The sequence below is a fragment of the Tupaia chinensis genome, unplaced genomic scaffold (assembly GCF_000334495.1).
Source record: "Tupaia chinensis unplaced genomic scaffold, TupChi_1.0 Scaffold000541_1, whole genome shotgun sequence".
In the NCBI taxonomy this organism is placed as follows: Eukaryota; Metazoa; Chordata; class Mammalia; order Scandentia; family Tupaiidae; genus Tupaia; species Tupaia belangeri.
In genome coordinates this window covers 1,977,980-2,001,406 of record NW_006160054.1, presented here as the reverse complement: position 1 = coordinate 2,001,406, position 23,427 = coordinate 1,977,980, and the positions used below count along the sequence as shown (strand labels likewise).

The 23,427-nt window shown below is 39.1% G+C and overlaps 1 protein-coding gene across 1 annotated transcript in view; it reads right to left on the bottom strand.

The window, feature by feature from the left end:
• Positions 1-23,427, bottom strand: part of ADAMTS19 (ADAM metallopeptidase with thrombospondin type 1 motif 19) — a 287,126-nt gene that overhangs the window by 28,836 nt on the left and 234,863 nt on the right. The window contains 3 exon segments of the mRNA XM_027775296.1: positions 1,657-1,809; positions 4,511-4,715; positions 11,899-12,034. Coding sequence (XP_027631097.1) covers positions 1,657-1,809; positions 4,511-4,715; positions 11,899-12,034 — 494 coding nt within the window.

Genomic DNA, 23,427 nt, shown 5'->3' with positions numbered 1-23,427 from the left:
GTTGGCCATATGGGATTGGTTCTCTTACCCACCAGGCCATGGAGCTGGACCCATGTTAGAGTTTAAATGTCATGGATTTCAGACGAAGCAACACAGGAAAATCTGCCTGACCACTGTGCTTTCAAATACATTGAAAGATCTTCCCCAGAAGGTCTTTTAGGGAATTCAACAATAACTGCCACGCTCCTCTCCATCATGGCCTGGCTCTTTTTCATTCATAAAATAAAGGGGGAAGGAGAGCGCATTTATAATGTTTCACGTAAGCTCTAGAACTTTGTGGTTCTATAATAATTATTAGAGAATATCACAACTGAACATGGAATCATTTGATTAATACTTAGATTTCTGAAAACTCACATTTAGAGCTATTTATACCAAGACATAATCAAAATTTTACCATAAACATGGAGTTTATGGATACCTCGTGGAGTCCTGATGTTAAGGATTTTCTATAGCTCAAGTATATTTGGGGCTCCAATTTCCTAACAGGTTTTTTTTTTTTTTTTTAGAGAGAATTTTGCTATAGGGAGAATGTGTATGCCAGTAAGACAGAGTGAGAAAACACCCCCCGGGGAAATGGCAATGCTGCAATTCCTTCTCTCCATTCTCCTCTCGGGATTTTGGGTATACATGTACATGTGCCCAGTATGAGTTTTAAGGTGCCGGGTCCAGGACTCAAACTGTGGTCAACTACATGGGAGTCCAGTGATATTACCATTACACCTTCTGCTGTCGATTATGTGGGAGTTCAGTGATATTACTATTATGCCAGCCCCTCATATGGGTTTTAACCAAACATTATTATTACGAATTAAATTCACTGTTCTTTAGTCAAATCAATTGTGTCCACTTGATTTGAACAAAGGGCTTCAAGAACTCTTTTCCTTTCCATTTCTACTAAAGACAACCCCAAAAGTTGCTGAGTAAAGATGCCTTTTACCAATTTATAGGTGAGTTCCCTTTTTGTTTTTGGTACTGCTGTCATCTTCTTTAATTATATTTGAAGTTGCTTCTCTGATTACATTCAGTTTATTCTATAAAATTTAAGCAAAAATATGCTGAGAAAAACCTATATCAATAAAAACTAGCAAAAACACCCAACAATAACAACTATTATTTCGGGGAGCATTCATTTGTGTTAAGTATGTTGCTAAGTGCTTTATACATTTTATCTCACCTAATTTTCTTTTTTTTTTTTTTTTGCCATAGGGCACCTGTGCTTATATAGAGAGAGACAAGGAAAGTGAGAACTCACCCCAAAGGGGATGGCTATGCCACAATCCTTTCCCATCCAATCTCCCCTTGGGATTTTGGGCACTCACACACATGTGCCTGGCATGATTTTCAAGCCACTGGATCCAGGACTTGAACTGCAGTCAGATCCCGTGGGAGTTCAGTACCTTAGCCACCACATCACCTGCTGACCCCTATCTCACTAAATTTTTAATGCAGGTCTATAGAAATCATGATTACAGACAGACAGTCAGGATTTGAACCAGGGCATACAAAGGGGACTTCAAAAAGCTCATAGAAAACGGAATTAAAATACAAATTTATTTTTGGTGCATGCCCAAAAAACTCCACATGGTTATAGCACCTGGAGCAGAGCTGACATCACTGAAACCCACTGCAAGGAACACACCAAATGATGCTCACCTTAGACCAGTCACCCATTCGCCACACGTAGCATTTCGAATAATCCTCACAGTCTTCGGCCTCCCTGGGTCTGGTGGAGAGGACGCATTTCTTTCTCGGGTTAGTGCACCTCACAGTCCGATGGCGTACACCTTTCCCACACTTGACTGAGCACTGGAAGGGAATGGAGAGGGTGTGGGTAAAGTCGCTCATTAGGAGATGTAGACTACAGATGAAATTACGTTAAGTATTGGTTTTAAATCATCTCTCACAAAGCATTTATTTACAGAAGAGCTATGTAAAAGAAAAAAGGCTAAAAGAAAGGGTAACACCAGGCTAAACACTAGTATCAGAAGCCACATGGAGCTGGAGATAAGTAGTTTCAGGAGCACTGGACCAGCGATATAACATAGGGATTATTTAAGAAAAACACATACTGGAACTAGCAGATGGCATAATGGCTACGCAGGGTGTGTGTGCGTGCATGCCCAAAATTCTCAGAGGAGAAGAAATTGCGGTGTGGCCATCCCTCCTGGGGAGTGATTGTTTTCTGTGTTTCTGTCTCTCTGGCAAGTGCAAGTGCCCTATAGCAAAAAAATCTCTTAAAAAAAAAAAAAAGGACAAATTCTATACAGTGACCAAAATGTAAATTACTAAAATCTCACTGATAAGAAATATTGGGTGGTCAGGAAAGTCATGATGCATTTATGAATAGAAAAACACAAAAAATATGTCATGACTTTCCCAACCATTTTATATTTAAAATATAACCATATAAAGAAATTCTTCACTTAATTTTTGTGAAGACCTACTCACTTCTTTAGCCTTAAGAAACATTTGTGAAAAATGACAACTTCTCACAGAATGTAATTTCTTAAAAACACTGACTTCTTAAAGTTTAAATAGAGAAAATTAGCAAAATAAAATGAAGAATTTCTTTATGTAATTATAAACCCCTACAAGTCATCATTCTAAATCACTGCATAGATTGACAATATAGTTTGGTTCAAAAATAGTATCATTACTGGGAACCAGCAGTTAGAGTAATGGCTATGTCGCTGGACTCCCATGTAGTCGACCACGGTTCGCGTCCCAGTCCTGGTGGCTTAAAACTCACACTGGGTGCATGTGCGTGTGTGCCCAAGATCCCGAGAGGAGAATAGAGGAGAAGGGATTGTGGCATGGCCATCCCCCCTGGGGGGTGATTTCTTGCTTTCTTTCTCTATGTCTCTTTCTGTCTGTCCGGCGAGCGCACGCGTCCTATAGTAAAAATCTCTCCAAAAAAAAAAAAAAAGTATCATTACTTTCATAAATAATTGATGCTTAGTCAAGAACGAAAACAGACTAAAACGTGTATCTTCCACCAGTCTTTTCTAGATATAACGTGCTCTCATTTACACTTATCCTCCCTATTATGAAATGTGCATCGAACTGCCATGTTTTTCCAAAGCAGGCATCACACAGGACCTTTATTTCATCAAGCCAAAGTGGAGACTATAAAAGTATTAGAAATTGTAATGGACACTAGAGACAAAGTGGAAAGAGAGTGTGAGAGGGGAAGAGCATAGGAAATTTTGGGGGGGAGGTGAGACACTTGTGGGACACAGATAAAGTTTATCTGTTGACGAGGATGCGTATGGTGGTCTCAACTGGGCTGGACTGAGGTGTATATCAGGGTGGGTAAAGTCTCTTCATAATCTAAATGATGCATAGCAATTTAATGTATGAATAATAATAAAAATATCTTAAAATTAATTAATTAAAAAAAGATTTATGGGGAAAAAAGCATGCTCTGTGCCTGTGTAACGTGGTTGTTAAAGATTGATCACCTTTTTATTTATGTATTTGTTTATCTTTAGTTATACTATAGGGTGTGTGTGCTCGCTGGAGACAGACAGAGAGACAGAGAGGAAGAGAATGTGAGGTAGCACCCTCCAGGGGGATGATCACTCCACGATCTCTTTTTCTCCACTCTTCTCTTGAAATTTTTGGCACACATGTGTGTACACATGCCCAGCATGTGTTTCAAGGCTCTGGGTCTGGGACTTAACACTGCTCAGATGGCCACGTGGACCCAGGTGCCTTAACCTCCCCCCCACCTGGTTGACCCTAATTACCCTTTGAAACATTCAGGTATATGCAATGAGGAAAATGCGTACTTTAATGTGTGCTTACTTGAGAGTGTACTTACAGTAGGAAGGGTCTTCATAAAGTTCATGGGAAAGTATATTCTGAAAATACTATACATGGTTTCAAAGTTTTGTACCAAAATAAACTATTTTAGTTCCATTCTTCTACAAACTTTTAAAAGTCCTCTCATATATAAACCAAAAAGAAAAATTATAAAATGTATATAAAACATGCTCTGGATTATGTTACAATATATATAGAATATTAATATTAATATTTTTGTCTTTTTCTACCTTCAAAATCATTTGTCTATCCCTTTTATCACCAGCAACACTAATAGTATTAAAAATATTTCTTTCTTTCTTTTTTTTTAAGAGTTTTTTTGCCTTAGGGCATGTGTGCTCACTGGGTAGGGGGAAAGGGACAAAGACAGTAAAAGAGAAAGTGAGAAATCAATCCCAGAAGGCATGGCCACGCTACAATCCCTTCTCTTCCATTCTCTGCCTGGGATCTTGGGCATGTATGCATACACACCTGGTGTGAATTTCAAACTACCGAGTCTGGAACCTGAACTGGAGTCAGTCTTGTTGGAGTCCAGGGACATAACTGCTATGCCATCTGCTGGTCCCAATGATACTGAAAATATTAAATGCCACCCTGAGAGATTCTGGACAATACATAAGAGGAGATTGTACAAGCTAAGAGTCAGAGGAGGAAAAAGAAAAGAAATGCGGGTAGGCCACACCTCAGACCACACTCCTGCCTCCCACACGGTCATGCAGTCCTGGCCCTCGCAGCGCTGGGCAGAGGCGGGCTTGGGCCCCGCGCAGTCCCTCTCCCGGGCTCTGATCAGAGTTCCATTGCTCAGCTGTTGAGTACAGGCCACTTGTCTGCTCTGCATCCCTTTTCCACAAGTTCGTGAACACGGGGTCCATTCAGTCATCATCCATCTAAAAGCAAAGTTAGAGTCACCGGAAACAAGTTAACTATTGACTTACATGTTCCATATTTCTTATCTCAGGTTCTTGTTCTTACTAGAATCTCAAAGTACGTATGTTGTACCTATGCAGCCTTTTAATGCTTATTGAACTGTTGCATTGAGGGATTTTTGTGAATATCAGATTGCTAATATCCAGGAGTTCTTCCTATTCTTTTAAAAATATTTGCAATACCGTGTGTGGTAGGTCCCCCAACAATCAATGGCCATTCACAGAAAAGAAAATAAAGGCACACAGAGATTCAGGAACTTACTAAAGGCCATGAGGTGGCGGAGCCAGAAATGGAAAGGAGAGCTGGGCATAGACAGCGAGGTTCCAGAAGCCCGTCTCCTACGGGGAAGCCCCTCTCCCCAAATAAAACTGATGCACTGTGCCTATTGCTGGCAGCAGATTTCGGTGGAAGGACATATCCTTCCAGATGGAGCTACGGATGTTTCTGGAGGCTAGCTTAGATGTAATCAGAGACATCAGAGTGTTAAGCCCAGGGTTAACTTAATGTGACTCCATTTTACAAGTCCTCAGGACTCCAAGATTAATTTTTTCTTTTTTCACTGATTCAGACACCAAGCCAACATAGTCCATCTTTTAATACCTGGATGGAGATTTTTTGCTATAGAGTATGTGCGCTTGCCAGAGACACCGAGAGAGACAGAGAGACAGAAAGCGAGACATCATCCCTCAGGAAAGGACCACTAATTTAAATACCTCACCGAATGTATTTCAGGAAGGAATCAGAAAAGTAATTTCGTGAAATTTGGTATTCGTATGATTCCTGTCAATAAAAATCCTCCCATTTCCCATCACCTGGACGATCTTATAGGGGGATCCAAACTAACGTACGTGCACGGCCCTGTTTCAGCTGAATGGAGAGCAGTCCAAAGCCCTGAGGTTAGTGGTGGAGATCTTACCAGCTACCTGAATTCTTGAACTATTACTTTATAGCTGTCAGTTTCTATTTTTCTCTTTTGTTACAGGGTTTATTATCATGTTGCCTAAGCTGCCACAGGCACTCAGTACACATAATACTGCATAATATATATACTTCGGTATTTTAAAAGAATGGCTTACACTATTGTATCTATTTTCTAGCTTGTTTCTCATTTGTTTGGGAAATAAAGCATCTGCTAAGCTGTCTCTCCAAGCACTTTCTATCTTCACTTCAGGGCATTAGTTGAAGTAGGATCCTCTGCCCAGATGCCTGACAGCCAGCGCCAAGGCCCATCAACCAAGAAGGGCCACCTCCAACCAACAGGAAATAACCTCGTCTCTACCCTCTGTCGCCTGGCTTGTGGCCCTCAGATGGCTTATTGGATACTCCCTAGTGAGGTGGAGAGGTACAGAGGCTACCTAAGGAGTTTGGCCTTCTTTCTCTTTTTGGTATGTAGGTTCCCTGAAGTAATAGATCAATACCACATTCTTTGCATCCTTGACACGTTTCAAATAATAGCTTTTCATGAAAGACATCTCGAAATGCATTTTAGGTATCTGTTTTACCAACACAGCCTCAATTACTTCAGATTTACCTAAGCTCAAATATCCCTAGCAATGATCCACGTTTGGAAGAGTCACATACTTTTATGGCCTAGTTTTCTCATCTGTAAAATGGATTAATTCTAAATGGCTTATTTAGAATTAATTTCTGAAATTATTTCTGAAAAAAGGCAAAGAAACAAAAACACTCAAAACCCTTGATAACTTTTCCACCCCAGCATTGTCTCACAAGGTTCTTCTCTACTGGTCTATCAAGTAAAATGCAGACCTACCATTTTGTTTGGAGTTCCCTAGTAGATTTTTCTTCAAGTGGATACTAATTTTCCAAATTTAGGTTCTACTTCACATTTATACACAAGAATAGCAAGGCAAGAATTTAAGAATTTAAATAATCACAATTTAAATTCTTCTGTGAGAGCCAACTATGGGACCCAGAAGATACTACTGCAAAGAGAAGTAGAGTCATGCGTTGCTTAACACCAGGAACACTTTTTAAGAAATGTGCTACCAGGTGATTTCATCATTGTGTGGACATGACAGTGTGTACTGGCACAAATGTAGTTGGCACAGCTTAGGACATTTCCAGGCTAGATGCTTGTGTCCATTGCTTGCAGGGTACAAACCTGGACATCATGTTACTTGACTAAATACGACAGGCAATTGTAACACAGCAGTAAGTATTAATATCTATGTATTAACACATATCTAAACAGAAAAGTTTCAGTAAACATAAGGTATAAATACAGACTATCTTTGTAGACTTCAATCACTTTTAATTTCATTTCCAGATAACCACAACATGGCCTCTTACTGGCATCCTTAGCTGTGTGTTTTTTTATTTTTTTGTTATAGAGCATGTGCGCTCACCAGAGAGACGAGAGACAGAAAGCGAGAAATCACCCCCTGGTGGGATGGCCACACCACAATCCCTTCTCCTCCATTCTCCTCTCGGGATCTTGGGCACGCATGCACATGCGCCCAGAGTGACTTTAAGCCACTGGGTCTGGAGCTCGAACTGCGGTCGACTACATGGGAGTTCAGAGACATAGCCATTACGCTAACTGCTAGTCCCAGCTATGAGTTTTATATACTTAGGGTCCAGGATGAACAAAATGACACAAGCTTAAGTTAAGCAAGGGAGAAATTGATGCAATCAATAGACAAGGTAAACTTGAGATATGTGTGGCTGTTGATGTCACACAGCATACTAAATTACAGTAAACCAAAAACAACAATTTTGAGGAGTATATTCAAAACAACAATAAAAAGCATAGTATAGTAGATACATGAAACAATAACACAGTTGCTTTTTATCAAGTATTCCCTATTGTGCAAAATTGTATGTGCTATACTATTACACGACAGGCAGTGCAGTATTTTTGTTTTTGTTTTTGCTATAGGGTGCATACGCTCACCAGAGAGAGAAAGGGAGCAAGAGAGAGAAAGTGAGAAATCATCCTTTTGGGAGGGATGGCCATGCCACAATCACTTCTTATTCTTCCCTTGGGATTTTGAACATATGCATACATGCACCCAACATGATTCTCAAGCCACTGGGTCTGGGACTTGAACCACAAAGGTGGTCATATGGGATCCAGTGCCTTGATCTCTATGCCACCTGCTGGCCCAAGTGCAGATTTTTTTTTTTTTTTTTTTTTTTTACATGAGCATCACCATAAACATGGGAGCAATGTTGGGTACTATGACAGCTATAATGCCACTATGCAATAGGAATTTTTCAGTTCCATTATAATCTGAAACCAACTTTGTATATGTGGTCTGTAATTGACTAAAATGTGCTTATATGAAACATGACTGCATTTGCAATTCTATGGAATCTTACAGATAAAAAGCTACTTTTTCTATTCCTATGAAACTGGTCAAAAATAGAACTACACTGTAAAATGTATTCTAATGGGAGAAAACGTGTTTGTATTTTAGAATTCATCTCATTTGGAATGACTTCATTTCTTTATCTCTAGGATATCTCCTTACAAAACTGTTTGGTAATGTAATGGTCTATTTTATACTCGGCATATAGGGCGCCATCAGGTCATTTGGTGATTTTTTTGTAAAACCATGAGTGGAAATGAGAATACCTTTTGCTAGAGTGGATAAAGAGGGAAGATCAGAGAACCTTTGTATCCTGCTAGTAAGTCTTGGAAAATGTTGCTGTGATGAGCCTTAATAATTGCTCATGTCCAGTTCTTTCTTTCCAGTATTTTGATTAGCTTCACTGACATCACTTCTTGGTGGCTCAAAATAAACAGCTTCGTTTTCCAAGGGAAGGAAGATAATTTCTAACAAAGACGATGTCCTGTCCCTAGCTACAAAAATCTCTCACACTGAAACGTACTGACCTTTTAAAATGATTCCTTTTACCAAGTCATTATTTCCCCCAAGATAGCTGAGGTCAGTGGATGACGGTTAGTACATTCTGTCTCTTCACAAATGTACAAGTGCCAAATAAGCTCTAGTCCTCAAGTCTATTTCATTCAAGATTTCTAATGCATCAAAAAACAAAAGACACTTAAAAAAAGGCATGGATTTTTCATCAAAATGAAAAAAACTGGTGCAGTGATTAAGGCACTGGACTTCCACACGGTCAACTATGGTTTGAGTTCCGGGCCTGATGGTTTGCTTTATCACTTTCTCTCTCTCTCTCTCTGGTGAGCACATATGCCCTATGGCAAATTGGAAAAATAAAATAAAATAATTTTTAGAATGGAAAACTGCATGGAATATAAAACAAATGTGGTTTTAAATACTTTAATAAAATAATTAACACAAGATAATTTAGCATCTTAATATCCATTAAAACAGATAGAAAAAGAGACTTCTTAGGAATAGCGGTAATGATAAGGAGCCGGGTTCTTTAGCTGTTGAGGCAAAGGTCAAAAATTCTGCCTGAGTACCTGTCCAGCACTGAGTAGAAGACACCCAAGCACCTGACTCAGGATGACATGGGTTCAAGGGGACACCCTGTCCGATCACTGCGCAGCATAGAGTCAAGCTGTACTATGACTTCCTCCAGACCGAGGCTGAAAAGCTTCCACACAGGGAGGTTCAATGCATGTAGTATTACGGAAAGTAGATAAATGCACTTTTTTTCCTTTGCACATCTTTTACATATCTTTCTCCTATTGTTTTAGAAGGATATATTTGCTTGGGGGGGGTAGGGTTATTACAGCAGAAATACGTGAAAGGATGGAAAAGTTGCTAATTAGCTTTTGCTATCTAGATATGTTGAATTTACAGCAAAGTAAGCCTCAACATTTTGAGTTTGTAGAGGAAGAATCTTCCAAATCTTTGTAAGCTCTGGCTCATGTGGCATGAGCCAGATCTGGATGGTTTAGGACCTGAGTTAAGGTAGACATAGAGGGAACTCAGGATGAAGTGCTACAGAAGGGAGGGAGGGAGAAAGAGGAGTAAAGGAAATCAGAACTGAGCATTTGCTCCTCATCGATGACACTAATTCCCAGAGATCACCTAGGACAGAAGAGCCCAAATATGGTTAACAGGAACTCTGTTCCTCCTTCCTCCACCCTTCCCCCCATTTACTCATTGTGGTGGAAGGTCATGGAGAAGACTGTCTGAGTTACACATTGCTATAAAACAGTTTGCCTATCTGAGTTGCAGGGTATAGAAATTCACCATAATGGGGCTAGCAGGTGCACGGTGGCTAAAGTGCTGGATTCCCACATGGCTGACCATGGTTTGAGTCCCAGATCCAGTGACTTGAAAATTACATCACACGTGTGTGTGTGTGCCCCAACTCTGGAGAGAAGAATGGAAGCCATAGCCCATAAGAAAATTTCTCATTTTCCTTCTCTCTGTCTCTCCAGTGAATGCATGTACCTAAGGGAAAACAAACATGAAAAAAGAAATTCATCATGACTGCCTTGCAGAAACTATTATGAAGGGGAGAGCAATTCCCTGTTTAACTCTGTAAGTACTCACAACTAACTATGTCCTAAAACAGTGAACCTCAACAAATTCCTGAGTGTTGAGATAAAGAAAATATTCCTCTCCCCATATTCTAGAGGAATCCATCCAATCTTACATTAATATATATATATATATACACACACACACACACACACACACACACACAGATTTTGTATGTCCCCACTCAATATATACTGATTATCTGTGCTCTATGGCAGAAACTGAAAGTTTGGAAGCAGTAGGGAGGGCAACAGTGGATACTAGAGATAGTAAGGACAGGGATAATACTGGGGTAAGTAATAAAGGGAGGGAAGGAGGGGAACAGGGGAAGAAAAGAAAAAAAAGTATGTTTAATTGACAATAAAATGAAAAGCAATTTCTGATGATGAAAAAATATATTTAGTTTGATAGAGGGCATGTATCTTTGTCAGAGCTGGGGTTGAGGGGGAGAGAGAGAGAGAGAGAAAAAGAGAAGAGAAGAAGAAGAAAGCATCCTCATTGGGTGACAGTCACACTGCAATCCTCTCTCCATCTCTCTTTTCAGGTTTGCGGCTGGGCACACACAGACACACAGACATGTGCCCAGTGTGTTCTTCAAGCTGGCAGGCCCGGGTTGCAATGGGGCAGTCAGCCATGTGGGCTCTAGTGCTTTAACCACCAGGCCATAGGCTGGCCCCAACCTTACATACTTTTTGCTGTCCTATCCCTAAAATATTTTAGGAGTTTTGAAAGTAGGTCTTTGTCCATTCAAGCTCAGCATAAATTCATATGTGAAGCTGGTGGATTTTCAAGGGCCCCATGTTGGCAGCTGTGCCAAGGCCTTTGCTGCTAGGCTACTCCAACACTGTGCTCAGGTTTCATTGTGTTTCTGCCTCATCTTCTGGTCACTAAGGCCTGGGCTTCTCTGTATCCTACTTTGAGCTGCTCATATTACTCTTTTACTGCCGACACTTGAGTTTCTTCCTTGCTTTGTTGTCTAATACTCACTGAAGAAAGTCAAAGGTGACCAAGACAGGTCAGAAATCTGGTGATCAGAGAGCAGGAATTGGGAACTTTGGGATAGGAAGTGAGGATCTTGGCCCAGGAAGCAGAACGACCACATTGCCCCTGACTTTCTTACTGGGTTCTGGATCCTGGTCAGTCCTGCTTTGGTTTATATTACTCCTAGCAGGTTGTAACAGACTCTTACAGAGAACTCAAGTACAAACAGCAAAATTCCATCAAATAACCAGATTTCTAAAGAGGTGATCCACAGAGTAGCAAATTATTTGAACTACTCCCTCCTGACTCATTAAATGGTTATTTTCACACTGTGGAGAGCACAGTCAAAACAGAGATAAATCTTAACCTTTCTTAGGCTTTTTTTAGAAGCTTACATTTGGGGGACCAGAAATGCCATGGTAGTTAAAGTGCTAGACTACCACATGGTCAGCCATGGTTTGAGTCCCAGACCTGGAAGCATGCTTTCTCACTTTCCCTTTCTCTCTCTCTGATGAGCACATGTGCCCTATAGGAAATTAAAAACAAATAATAATAATCACAACTAAAATTAAATAATTCTTAAAAAGAAAAAGCTTACATTTTGGTACATAGTCCCTTGCACTATGCTCAAGAAAATGTGATTTTAATATTCTGTGTTTGAAAAGCCAGCATTAATGCCTGTATAAGGCTCTAATGACTGCTGGAACTGGTTTACCTGGTTTGACACGGCTGCTCATTGCACTTTCGAATCTGTGGTTCTGGCTTGGTTAAATATTTGCACTTCTTGTTATCCACAATGCTGATATTTTTGCTCATGATTTTTGTACAGGACACTGTTGTCTTCCTTTCCCCTGAAAAGATCAAATAAACATAAGCAATGTATTATAGGCTTTTCTGTCATAGATTTAGGAGATGGTCTTACTGTACCTTTCATAGATACTTTAAACACAGTTCAGATTAGATCAATAAAGATGATCTTACTCATAGTAATAATTAATACAACAAAATGTATCCCTTGGTCTAAGGAAGATGAATGGTACGTTTTTTTTTTTTTTTTCCTCATGAGAAGGTACATGGCATGGGGCCAGGAGGTAATGCGTGGTGATTAAGGCACTAAACTCCCACGTGGCTGACGGCGATTCAAGTCCCAAACCCGATGGCTTGAAAATATGCTGGGTGGGTGCTCATGAGTGTCCAAAATCCAAAAAGGAGAATGGAGAAGAGATTGTGGCACGGCCTTCCTCCTGTGGGTTGATTTCTCACTTTCCCTCTCTTTCTCATTCTGTCCCTCTAGCAAGCACACAGTCCCTACAACACCACCACCAACCATCACCAAAAAAAATGTTAAGTGGCAAGGTCTACTGGGTTGTCGAAAAGTCATGATGTATTTTTTACATAGAATAACATGGAAAAATATGTCACTTTTCCGACAACCCAATACACACACACGTATGTATGTATACATATTATTTATTTATTTATTTATTTTGAGAGGGTTTATCTATAGGGCACGTGCGCTTGCCAGAAAGACAGAGGGAGACAGAGGGACAGAAAGTGAGAAATCACCCTCCAGGGGGGATGGCCATGCCGCAATCCCTTCTCCTCCATTCTCCTCTCGGGATCTTGGGCACGCATGCACACGCACTCAGCGTGAGTTTAAGCCACTGGGTCCAGGACTCGAACTGGGGTTGACTACATGGGAATCCAGCGATGTAGCCATTACGCTAACTGCTGGTCCTGACAACCCAATATATTAAAAAGTGGTACTGACAAACTAAGTTGCCAAGCTATAAATAAGATACTTCTTTTAAGACTCTGGTCATCTTTTAGCATTAAGCAGTGGGAAGTTGCTGTGTTTGCATAAATACCTTCCCTAATGGGCTCGTGAAAACACACGAACATGCACACAAACATTCATTTGGTTATCGCTGTGCTCTGAAGTGACTTACTGGTTAGCAAGCTTATTGAGTATAACTCAGATCTTTACTTTTATTGCCACTAATAAAGACCCCAAGAATTGGAGAACTCTTTCCTCCCAAAGGATTGCCACGTTTTCTAAGAAAAATGGCACTCTCAACCATCTTTCACCAGATTTCAGAAAACTGACTTATACTTTTTGTGGTATGTTAAAGCTTGGCTAAAGGAGGTAAAAATGACCATTTGTATGCTGCACCCATTTTGTTTACAGCCTTATAAGCCACTTCTGTGACAATATTTTTATTATTCACCTTAGAGTTAGAAACATAATAAACATATAGTAATTTCTGTTTCTCTATAAAAGTCTAATTTATAGACTTTCTGTGAGTAAAAATGATAAATGGTTGTATAAGAGTTAATAATCTATTTTAACTTTTTGTTGCACATTATCAAAGTATTAAATCAACCAACGGTTGTAAGTTTAGATGGGCCATGAAAAGAATTAAATCAACTAACAATGGTAAATTCTGAAGAGCCAAGAAAGATTAAGGAGAAAAATCACAAGTCTTCTGGGTCCCTTTTGAGAGGCCCATTAGTCAGGGTCCTATGACTATCACGCAATGATAATTAGGGACGCCGAGAGCATTCAGGTTGGTCATGTCAAACACAAAAGCTTGGGCTGGTGGCAGAGAGGTCACTCTGTCAATTAACAGTGAAAGGAGGCTGGCATGAAAGAAGTAAGAGAGAAGGATGTAGAGAGAGAGCTCTCTTGAATAACTCTGGAGTGTTTGTATTTAACTTGAAGTGAATCGGAAGGTAGCCAAGTAGAAGACGAAAGAGCACCCATGGGTTCAAGATCTTTTCTTTTCTTTTTCAGTGACACGAAGCATACCCCCTCACCACAACTTGTAGTATAAATATATGACTATACCTATGCAATAGGGTCTTTAACATGTTATGAAAAACCTATGCATGATTTCAAAATATTTTGCACCAAAATAAACTCATACTTTAATTCCATTTTTCCGTGAAGTTTTCCAAGTTCCCTTGTAAAGATGTGTGGTTTTATTAGCAATTATATCTGTGCTTATTGCATATTATGATATTGAAATTATTTATAGTTTTGGTTCTTTCTTTTAACAGAGGTAGCACAATGTTAATCAAATTATTCCTTTTCTGGACATTCTTCGGGTTCTAGTGGAATAATTGATCCGCCTATGGGAAGACAGTACAGACATCAGAGTGCCAGGCTGGTGACCGGTCCTTTCCCTTGAGTGGGAGAAGTGTGCTTCCTATGAGGCCCCTTCAGCATTCCAGGAAATGTGATCCAGTGGACCAACCACAGGGAGGATCTTGAGCCAGCCAGCCTACCATAGGATAAAAGGTGCCTCCTAGGACAGATGTGTTAGGGAAAAAAAGCATGCCCTCCAGGAAGACAAATTAGAAAACTATTACTTATCAACAGAGAGGCAGCCTTGCAGCAGGGAGCATGGCTTGGTAAATGGAGCACAACTGGACATGCAGTTCCCTTAGCTGAGGAACTCATGTGGTATACAAACTGTGTACCTGAATACAACCACCACACCCTCTGAGGTTCTCTTCCCTGACCCACACAGCTCATGTTGCAAGATGACCTGATGCTAGTTTGTGGAGGAAAGGCAACTTCTCATGCCTGGGCTGTCCAGGCTACTCGTTGGTGGGTCATGGTGGGTGGGACGTGACATCAGACTTAATCTGGTAGAACTCAATGGCCAAGAACTTTAAATAATTTTCTAATAAACTACCAGAGGAACAGAAACAAATTCTAATCCTTTTTTTTTTTTTTTTTCCGGATAAAGAAAACTGGCCTCATGAGGTAGGAGTTATATAAATGTAAGAATCTGGAATAGATTTTCCATCACCTTCTTCCTAGTTTCCTATGTTTCAAGGGTTCCTGGTCTGTTAAACAGATATTCCACAAATTCTGTATAAAGCTAGCACATTATCTGTACACTATTATGATGCATGCAAAAAGTAGGATTAAAATGTTGCTATTAGGAAGTGTAAATGTTAGTTTTATGTATGAGATGATAGACATGTTTATTACTCTGATTTGATCTATAAAGATTATATTCATGTAGAGAAAAAAAATCACAAGGTATCCCACAAATTTGTACCATAATTGTGTGTCAGTTTTAAAAATTGAACTTGAAGGCTCTTTGTCATAAAATATTCTTTTATAAAACAGACGTAGATGTCTAAGCTAATTTGAATAATGGCATTTCACCAACTACAACAGAAAAAGATGACAGACCTTACCCAGAAAACGTTTGCTGAACATTCTGTGTAGTCACAGAATAAATATCTCAGAACTTACTATACTGTGCTTTTTCTCAGGAAAAAACCTAACCTAACATATTAAGCCATTAAAAAAAAATCTTTTAAGAATGAGTATCAGAGTTGGCAGGTGGTGTGGTGGTTAAGGGCACGTGGCCAACCATGATTTGAGTCCCAGACCTGGTGGTTTGCTTTCTCTCTCTCTCACTTGCTCTGTCCCTCTTTGGTAAAATTAAAATAAATAATTAAAGTTAAATAAAAATCCATTCTTCACGTGTTCTATCAAAAAGGAAAAACTAAAAAAAAAAAAAAAAAAAAAGAATGAGTATCATTCTTTGATGATATGGGCACCAAGTTAGGGAGCAGCTTAGCGGTACACTAAAAGTGCTTGAGTATGAAGTGGGATATTTCTTTCTATATTGTAGCAGGGAGGCTCATGTCCTAAATTTTTTGGCAGTTAAGAGAAGTTTAATCCTACTATTTTTTTAAGTGCCATTGAACGAAAACAATAGAACCAAAGGAAAATAAACTATTGCTCATCTATAGACAACTTATGCTTGTGAAAATAAAACTAAGTACTTAAAGACATATGGCAATGTTATTTATTTTTATTATTATATTTTTAGGCCCCAGCCAACACAGGAAATACTCATTCTAGCAATGAATAGAAGCAGCTACAATGTATCCAATACTGTGGCACATAGAAAGTGACAAATAATTGGCCTTCTGCTGCAAGCCATGGGTAGCGTATTACTTGCTGAATGGCATTTAACTTCACCTCTGGTTATCCCTATTAAATCAATCTTGGAGAACTCTGGATGTTTTCAGTATAATCCAAAAATCCATAAATAAAATAAAATAATAAAATTTGGGCAAAATATGAAATTGAGGGGAAATTTTTATTTACTGATTCTTTGTGCTCTGAAGACATTTAACCAAAACTAAACATTTTATTAGGTCAACATTTTGTGTAGAAAAACATGACATGACTTTCCCAATGACTGAATACTAAATAAGCCTTTTTCAACTCAGTCTCAAAGACAATTTGACATTTCTTTATGCCCTGTATTTAATGCATAAAATAGATACTTTAAAAATAAAGCTATATTCTCTCTAGGTAGGTTACATTTCTAGAATTTATATTATAAATGCTAAAACACATTCTTGGGGGTAGATTGTTTGAATAGGCATAACTGCAATTCTCTCTATATAATTGGACATTCTTTTTAAATAAAATTATGGAATTTTATGGGACAGAATTCTCATTTTTCTTTACAATCTTCTTTTAATATTTTTATTTATTTTCCATGAGACTAACAATAGTCCGAAAACATGAGAACCAAAAGTAAATATACTTTAATGAGTTTGAAGGACTTTTTTCTGAGCACTTCTTCAAACTATGTAAAATGTTGATTATTTTGTATGCATACTTTAAAAAAAAAACCAAAAACTAGAACAACTTCCAAAATCATGTCATGCCATTTACTTGTTGGCCATTCTACTTATATTTCTAAAAAAATATTTTCCCCTCAAGGTTTGGGCTTAGTATTAAAATGACAATTTCATTTTTTATTTTAATGAAAAAAATTATTTTGCATTGTTCACAATATCCAATATATAATCTAATCTGATCCTGTCATTTCCATGCATGGAAATATTTTAACAGGATCCCCTAACTTTCAAGTTCAATTTAACTTGAGTGCTACCATAACACTGCAGAACCTTCAGGACCTGGCTCTTCTCCTATTTTTATGATCAAATCACTTCTCCTCAGTCCTGACATTTTCTCCCTAACCCCAGAGTGTGTTCACCTATGTCTATTCTTGGAAGGCTCACTGCCTCTCCCTTTATCACTCTGTATACTGATCATTGTTACCTGACTCCCACCAGATGGACAGTGAGCTCTCGCAAAGCACACAACATTAATCTTTGGGACATTTAATAACAAAGACTATATAGAGTCCATAAAGCAATAAATGAGTGTAATAGAAGTGTGTAATTTAAGTTCTCAGTGCATTCTGGACTAAGTTTCAATGCAACAGTGCATCGCCTTGAACAGCAAAAAAAAAAAAAAAAAAAAAAAAATCATTTGTAACCAAGTGACCAATTATAGATAATAATTATCTATGGCAAATCTAGTTTACAGGTATTAAAAATCAAGTTGGGAGCTGGCTCTATAGCTCTATGCACAGGGAACCATATCTCACATGGCCCTCCACAGTTAACATCCTGGCCCCAGAGGCTCAAAAAACATACATGGTAAGTGTGTGTGCATGCCCAAAATCCTGGCGGGAAGAAGAAATGAAAGGAAATTGATTGCAGAGTGACCACATCCCATTGAGGGAAGTTTTCTCACTCTTGCTCTCTCACACATGCCCTCAGGCAATTTTTAAAAAGTTCGTAAAGCACTTACATTAATTTTAAACTGTTTCTATTCTATTGAAAAAAAAGTAGAATCCAAAACTACAATATCATTGAAATACAATAATTTAGAGAGAAATTGGAAATAAATATATTTGGTATGTTTTCTTTGCTTAATAACATTTATTTTGGTATGTGCATACATAGTACCTTCGAAATGGAAAAATGAACAACAAAAACCGTTGTTTTCTGTCAAACATATTCTAAAGGATTTTAAGAGGTACAAGAATTTGTATACTGAGATGTTGTCTTCAACTTGAACCCCAAGACATAAATGCTTCCTTATAATTTGCATACAGATTTTAAAAAAGTGATGTCTAGGGCGTTCTGCAATGCAACTGTTAGGCCATAAGGGTCAAAAACTGGATGGACTTGGACGAATGTGAAGAATGTAAAATATCGGCTTATTGTTTGGCCTTTAAATTGTGTCCATTTAGGGTTCTGCAAAAACAACAACAACAACAACAACAACAAAACATATTTAACTCTTCGTTTGTTTCCAGAGGGCTTATTGAATCTTTGGGTGCCTATCATAGGTTTTATTTCATCAATCCATTCAAAATGGATAGATAAAATAGATAAAATAGCTCCTATTGTGGTTGTAGTTGATGCTAATTCCACCCAGAATCCTCAGATATTATGAAATGATAATTGCCTCTGAAGACCAAAATCACTTAGGACAGTGTTTTTTGTTTTGTTTTTTAATATATATATCAAAAAGAACTTTGCAGTAAACAGATCTGCACTTCTGAGATGCCAAAATAAGTTTAAAACTTGCCTTCAAATATTTTTAGATGTTTTAGAATGCTAATCAATATTAAACATTTCTTCCACAAACACATTTTAAAAGGGCCAGTATCGATGGCAGATGCTATAATACAAAATAATATGGCCATTCAAATTATTTTAGAATTACCAGTAAAAATGAACAGAAGGTGTATGAGAGCTCCTGTCCATATATTAAACTGTTGGGAAAATTTATTTGCGATCACCAGCATTTGTTAGATATTTTAAGATAATGTACATTTAAGAGAGCATTTTTGTATCTTTTTTAAAAAGGAATTATTTATTATTATTATTGTTGCTAATATATTTTATTTTTTTGGAGAGTTTTTCGCTATAGGGCATGTGCGCTCGCCAGACAGACAGAGAGAAACATAGAGACAGAAAGCGAGAAATCACTCCCCAGGGGGGACGGCCATGCCGCAATCCCTTCTCCTCTATTCTCCTCTCGGGATCTTGGGCACGCACGCACACGCACCCGGCGTGAGTTTTAAGCCACCGGGTCCGGGACGCGAACTGCGGTCGACTATGTGGGAGTCCAGCGACATAGCCATTACTCTAACTGCTGGTTCCCGCTAATGTTATTTTTCACATGAGTTTTGCCAAAGAAAGACAGAGAGAGAGGAAGAGTGAGAAAGCAAGCTGCCAGGTCCAGGACTCAAACCATGGTCAGCCATGTGGGAATTCCAACACCTTAACCACCATACCACCTGCTTGCCCGAGCATTTTTGTATCTTAGGCTCTTCCTATCTTATAACAACTGGCATCAATAAATTAGTCCAAATGCATAATGAATTCAATTTTGTTTGAATCATCATTTTTAAACTTAGTCTGGGATATTGATATAAAACATCATTATAATAAACATTTAGCTAGACAACACTAGGTATCTTTTAAAAATTGCTCTCTCCCATTCGTGACTAGCAATCTAATACCTTATACTAGAATTAGAAAAATAACTTATGTCAAACACTGAAATTTTAGACTGCCTTGTGATACTTTCTTTGCTCTTAATATAGTCCTGTGAAGTAGTATAATGCTATTACTATTCCTCTTTGCTGTTTTGCATGAATCTGTTTCCAATGTTCTGTGCTTTGAACTGACTCTCATTTAATTCATGAATACGCTGAAAGATTATAAAGCTCTTTCTGGCTATAAAATCGACGATATGCAGTCAGAAATGATGCGATTCTTGAAATCCTGTCCATCCGCTTTATTTATGAACTGCAAAGGAAAATGATATCCAAAAGCCCAGAAATACTTTGGCATTGAAATGAATATGCGCCCTATTAATACAGTCAAGAGATAATTGAAAACTGTTGACTAAACACAATGAAAGGGTTGAGAAGGGAGCTTTACTCAGGCACAAATCATGTAGGCGTTGTGTATAATTAGAAGGACTATTTTATAAAATCAGCCATTTGAAATAAAAATAAGGACATATCTAAATTCTTACTTAACGGAATACCATAAACCATTTATTTGAGTCCAAAGAAAACCTAAATAAGCTCTAGGGGACAGGCTGTATTTTGTGGAAACTAACTACCTTAAGTTGCTTGAGCCACTCTTGAATGCAGTATGAGGTGGAGGAAAAGAAAAGAGCTGAATGCAGCAATCACAGCTTCTAATCCTGGCTCTGCCCTAACGGGCCATGTGACCCTGGGAAGTCACTGAACTCCATGCATTTCAATTTTCTTTATGCTGATAATTAAGAAATTGTGTTTAAGAACATCTAATACTCCTCTGACTCTGAAGCTAAAACACTGCGTAGTGAAAAATTATTCCTGAAGATTTAGAAATTAATAAAATATTCTAGGAAGGAAGTAATGTGATTTTAGGAAAGAAAACTTTAACCCTAAACAATTTGCCTTTGAACCAGAAAGTTGACAAGTTCTGTACATTTACCTATTTCTGATACAGGTTTTATTAATCCAGAGTGCCAGAGAAGGACAAACAAAAAGGGGAGATAATAAAATGCACTGGGCAGGCATTTTATGAGTGCTTTTTGGTACTAAAAGGGGAACCATTCACCTCTCCTTCACTTTACTCCCCATAACCCACCACCAGAGATGGGGGCTGGACAGTGGGACTGTCGACGTGGACTGACACCGACTGGGCTACATCAAAAAGAGAAGTATAATTGCATATTTGCACCTCAGATATGTTTGTTTCTTTTTATATTTTTGTTTCCTTTTGCGTATAGGGTGTAAAGCAGAGGCCCTTCAGTGAGGCTGGGCTCTGGCATCAGTGAATAACGGCAGAGCAGAAGTATGGAAGTCTAAGTGGGCACGGAGACCAGCAGGAGAGGACAGAAGGACTGAGTCGCTCAAATTGCCTGGCTATTGTGAGTCCAGGGAGAAACATGGCCACTGAAAATTTCCTTGTGGCAAGGATGACTAATGATATTAATCTACCTATCTATCTATACACACACACACACACACACACACACACACATTCTTTCTGAGAGAGTGAGAGGAAGAGAGAGAGAGAGACAGAAAGCAAGAACTCCCCCCCCCCCCCGCCCCCCAGAGGGGATGACCATGCCACAATCGCTTCTCCTCCATTCTCATTTCAGGATTCTGGACACACACACACGCACTCAATGTGAGTTTTAAGCCACCAGGTCTGGGACCAGAACCGTAGTAGACTACGTGGGAGTCCAGCGACGTAACCATAGTGCCATCTGCTGGTCCCTAATGATATATTTTTACATTGAGAGAGGGAGAGATTGAAATCTTTTTGTGTAATTATCCTATATCATCAGGGGCAAAGTGTATCCTGTGTATTCTCTCCCTGCCTTCTCTCTGGTGGCCCAGGAGGACCGGGAGCTCCAGGAGTCAGGTGAAAATCCCAACTATTTGAGCACTCTGGTTAAGGCTACTCCTCCCCAGCCTCTGCACCTTTGAATGTTTTGGGGATCCTCTTGCTTGCTCCTGAGGACACTTTCTTGCTTTCAGTTGACAATGTCAGTACCTTTAGGTCTAAAAGAGTGTCTATGCTCCTACGGCCACTGCCCGACTCTTCTTTCTTCTTCCCAAATCTCCAGTGTTTGATCAGACTATGCAATACATCACCCTTTATGTGGTCAAACCCCGACCACTAGACCATTCACTCCCTTCATCCTATGATACTAGCTCCTGACTTGCTATTGTGGCTAACACTGCCCCTGGCACAGTGCTTAGAAGTACAGTATTTATTTGAATGATTTTCCCAACACCGAGTCCTCTTAATTACAGGTTTCCTTTTTCTTTCCAATCACCTTCACTTTAATTTTCTTAAGGCACTGAACTCTCCTGATCCTGTTAACTTTCACCATTCTATACTCTCAGCTCTATTTTCAATTATCACCTCTATGTCTGGCTCTTTAGCCAATGTGTAACAATTATTTCCCTTTAGCACACGGATTGTAACAATTCTTTAATCTTACCAGAATATACTAGGTCATCAAAACAGTCATGACTCATTTTTGCATAAAAAACTGAAAAAATACATCCTGACTTTTCAGGCAACCCAATGTAATCCCTTAATCCTGCAACCTTTACTTCAACTTGTCTATCGAGCCCCGTATCATTTTTACGTCATTATACAAGTTCCTCGGGCCACCATTTCACCATTTCGAGTCCTTACATACAACCTCAGGCCAATCATTTATTCCTCTCTTACTTTATCACACTTACCTGGAAGTTCCTAGACTTACTCCACAAGTGAGCCTGCGTGCTATACACAGCTGGAGGGTGACATACCACCATGAAGACTTGCATCATACAAATTCATGACCTGTAACTTCACGTGGACCAGTGAGGGGGATGCCACCATCAAAATACATACACCTATTCCCTTCGTTCTCACTCTCTAAGTGATCCCTCCATCTCTCTCTATCCTTTCACTCCAGCAACTTTTGTTCTCTCCTTTGCATCACTCATTTCTCTCTTCTATTCTACAAAATGCACATTATGGGTCGGAAAGTGCCACAGTATTAAAGCACAATTCTCCACAAGGTTGATGCACATGGGAAGGTTCTGGGTTTGCATCCACACACACTCCTTGAGTACACTAGATACATGCATGCCCATGATCTGGGGCTGGCTGAAGTTGATGGTGGAGCATATGTCAAGATCTTTTGGGGGCATCTATCTCTCCATCTATTCCTTTCTGTCTCTCTTACTCATGGAAGAAATAGATGTAAATAAAAAAAAAAAATGCAGGGTAAACAGGCTGCATGATGCTTAAGGTGCCAGGTATGGTGGTGCCTGCAGGCCTCCCTGAGTATGCTGGGCATATGCTTACCCAGGTCGTGAGGTTTGCTGAAGGTGGGTGTGCACTGTGGTGTCAAGACACTATTGGGGGCATTAGCACGCTCTCTCTCTCTCTAATGAAATGAATAAATAAAATCCTTAAAAGCACACAGCTTACAGAAGTAATACAGTGCATAGATTCTATATTACGTTTCACCATAATGGCATTTGGGAAAGTCCCTGTAAACAAATGCATTAGTATCTATGTAGTGCAAAGCAATAAGTAATCCTACTGAGTGAGATATGTAACAATGCTAAACAGCTTTTTAAAAATTTTTCTATCTTTTAGGTTTTTTTGCAATAGGGCATATGCACTCTCTAGAGAGGGACTATGAGAAGGACTGTGAGAAATCACTCCCCAGGTGGGATGTCCACACCATACTACCTTCTCCTCCATTCTCCTCTAGATTTTGGGCATGCAATCACATGCACCTGGCATGATTTTCAAGCCTTCAGGTCCAGGACTCAAATTGCAGTCAGCCACGTGGGAGTCCAGTGCATTAACCACC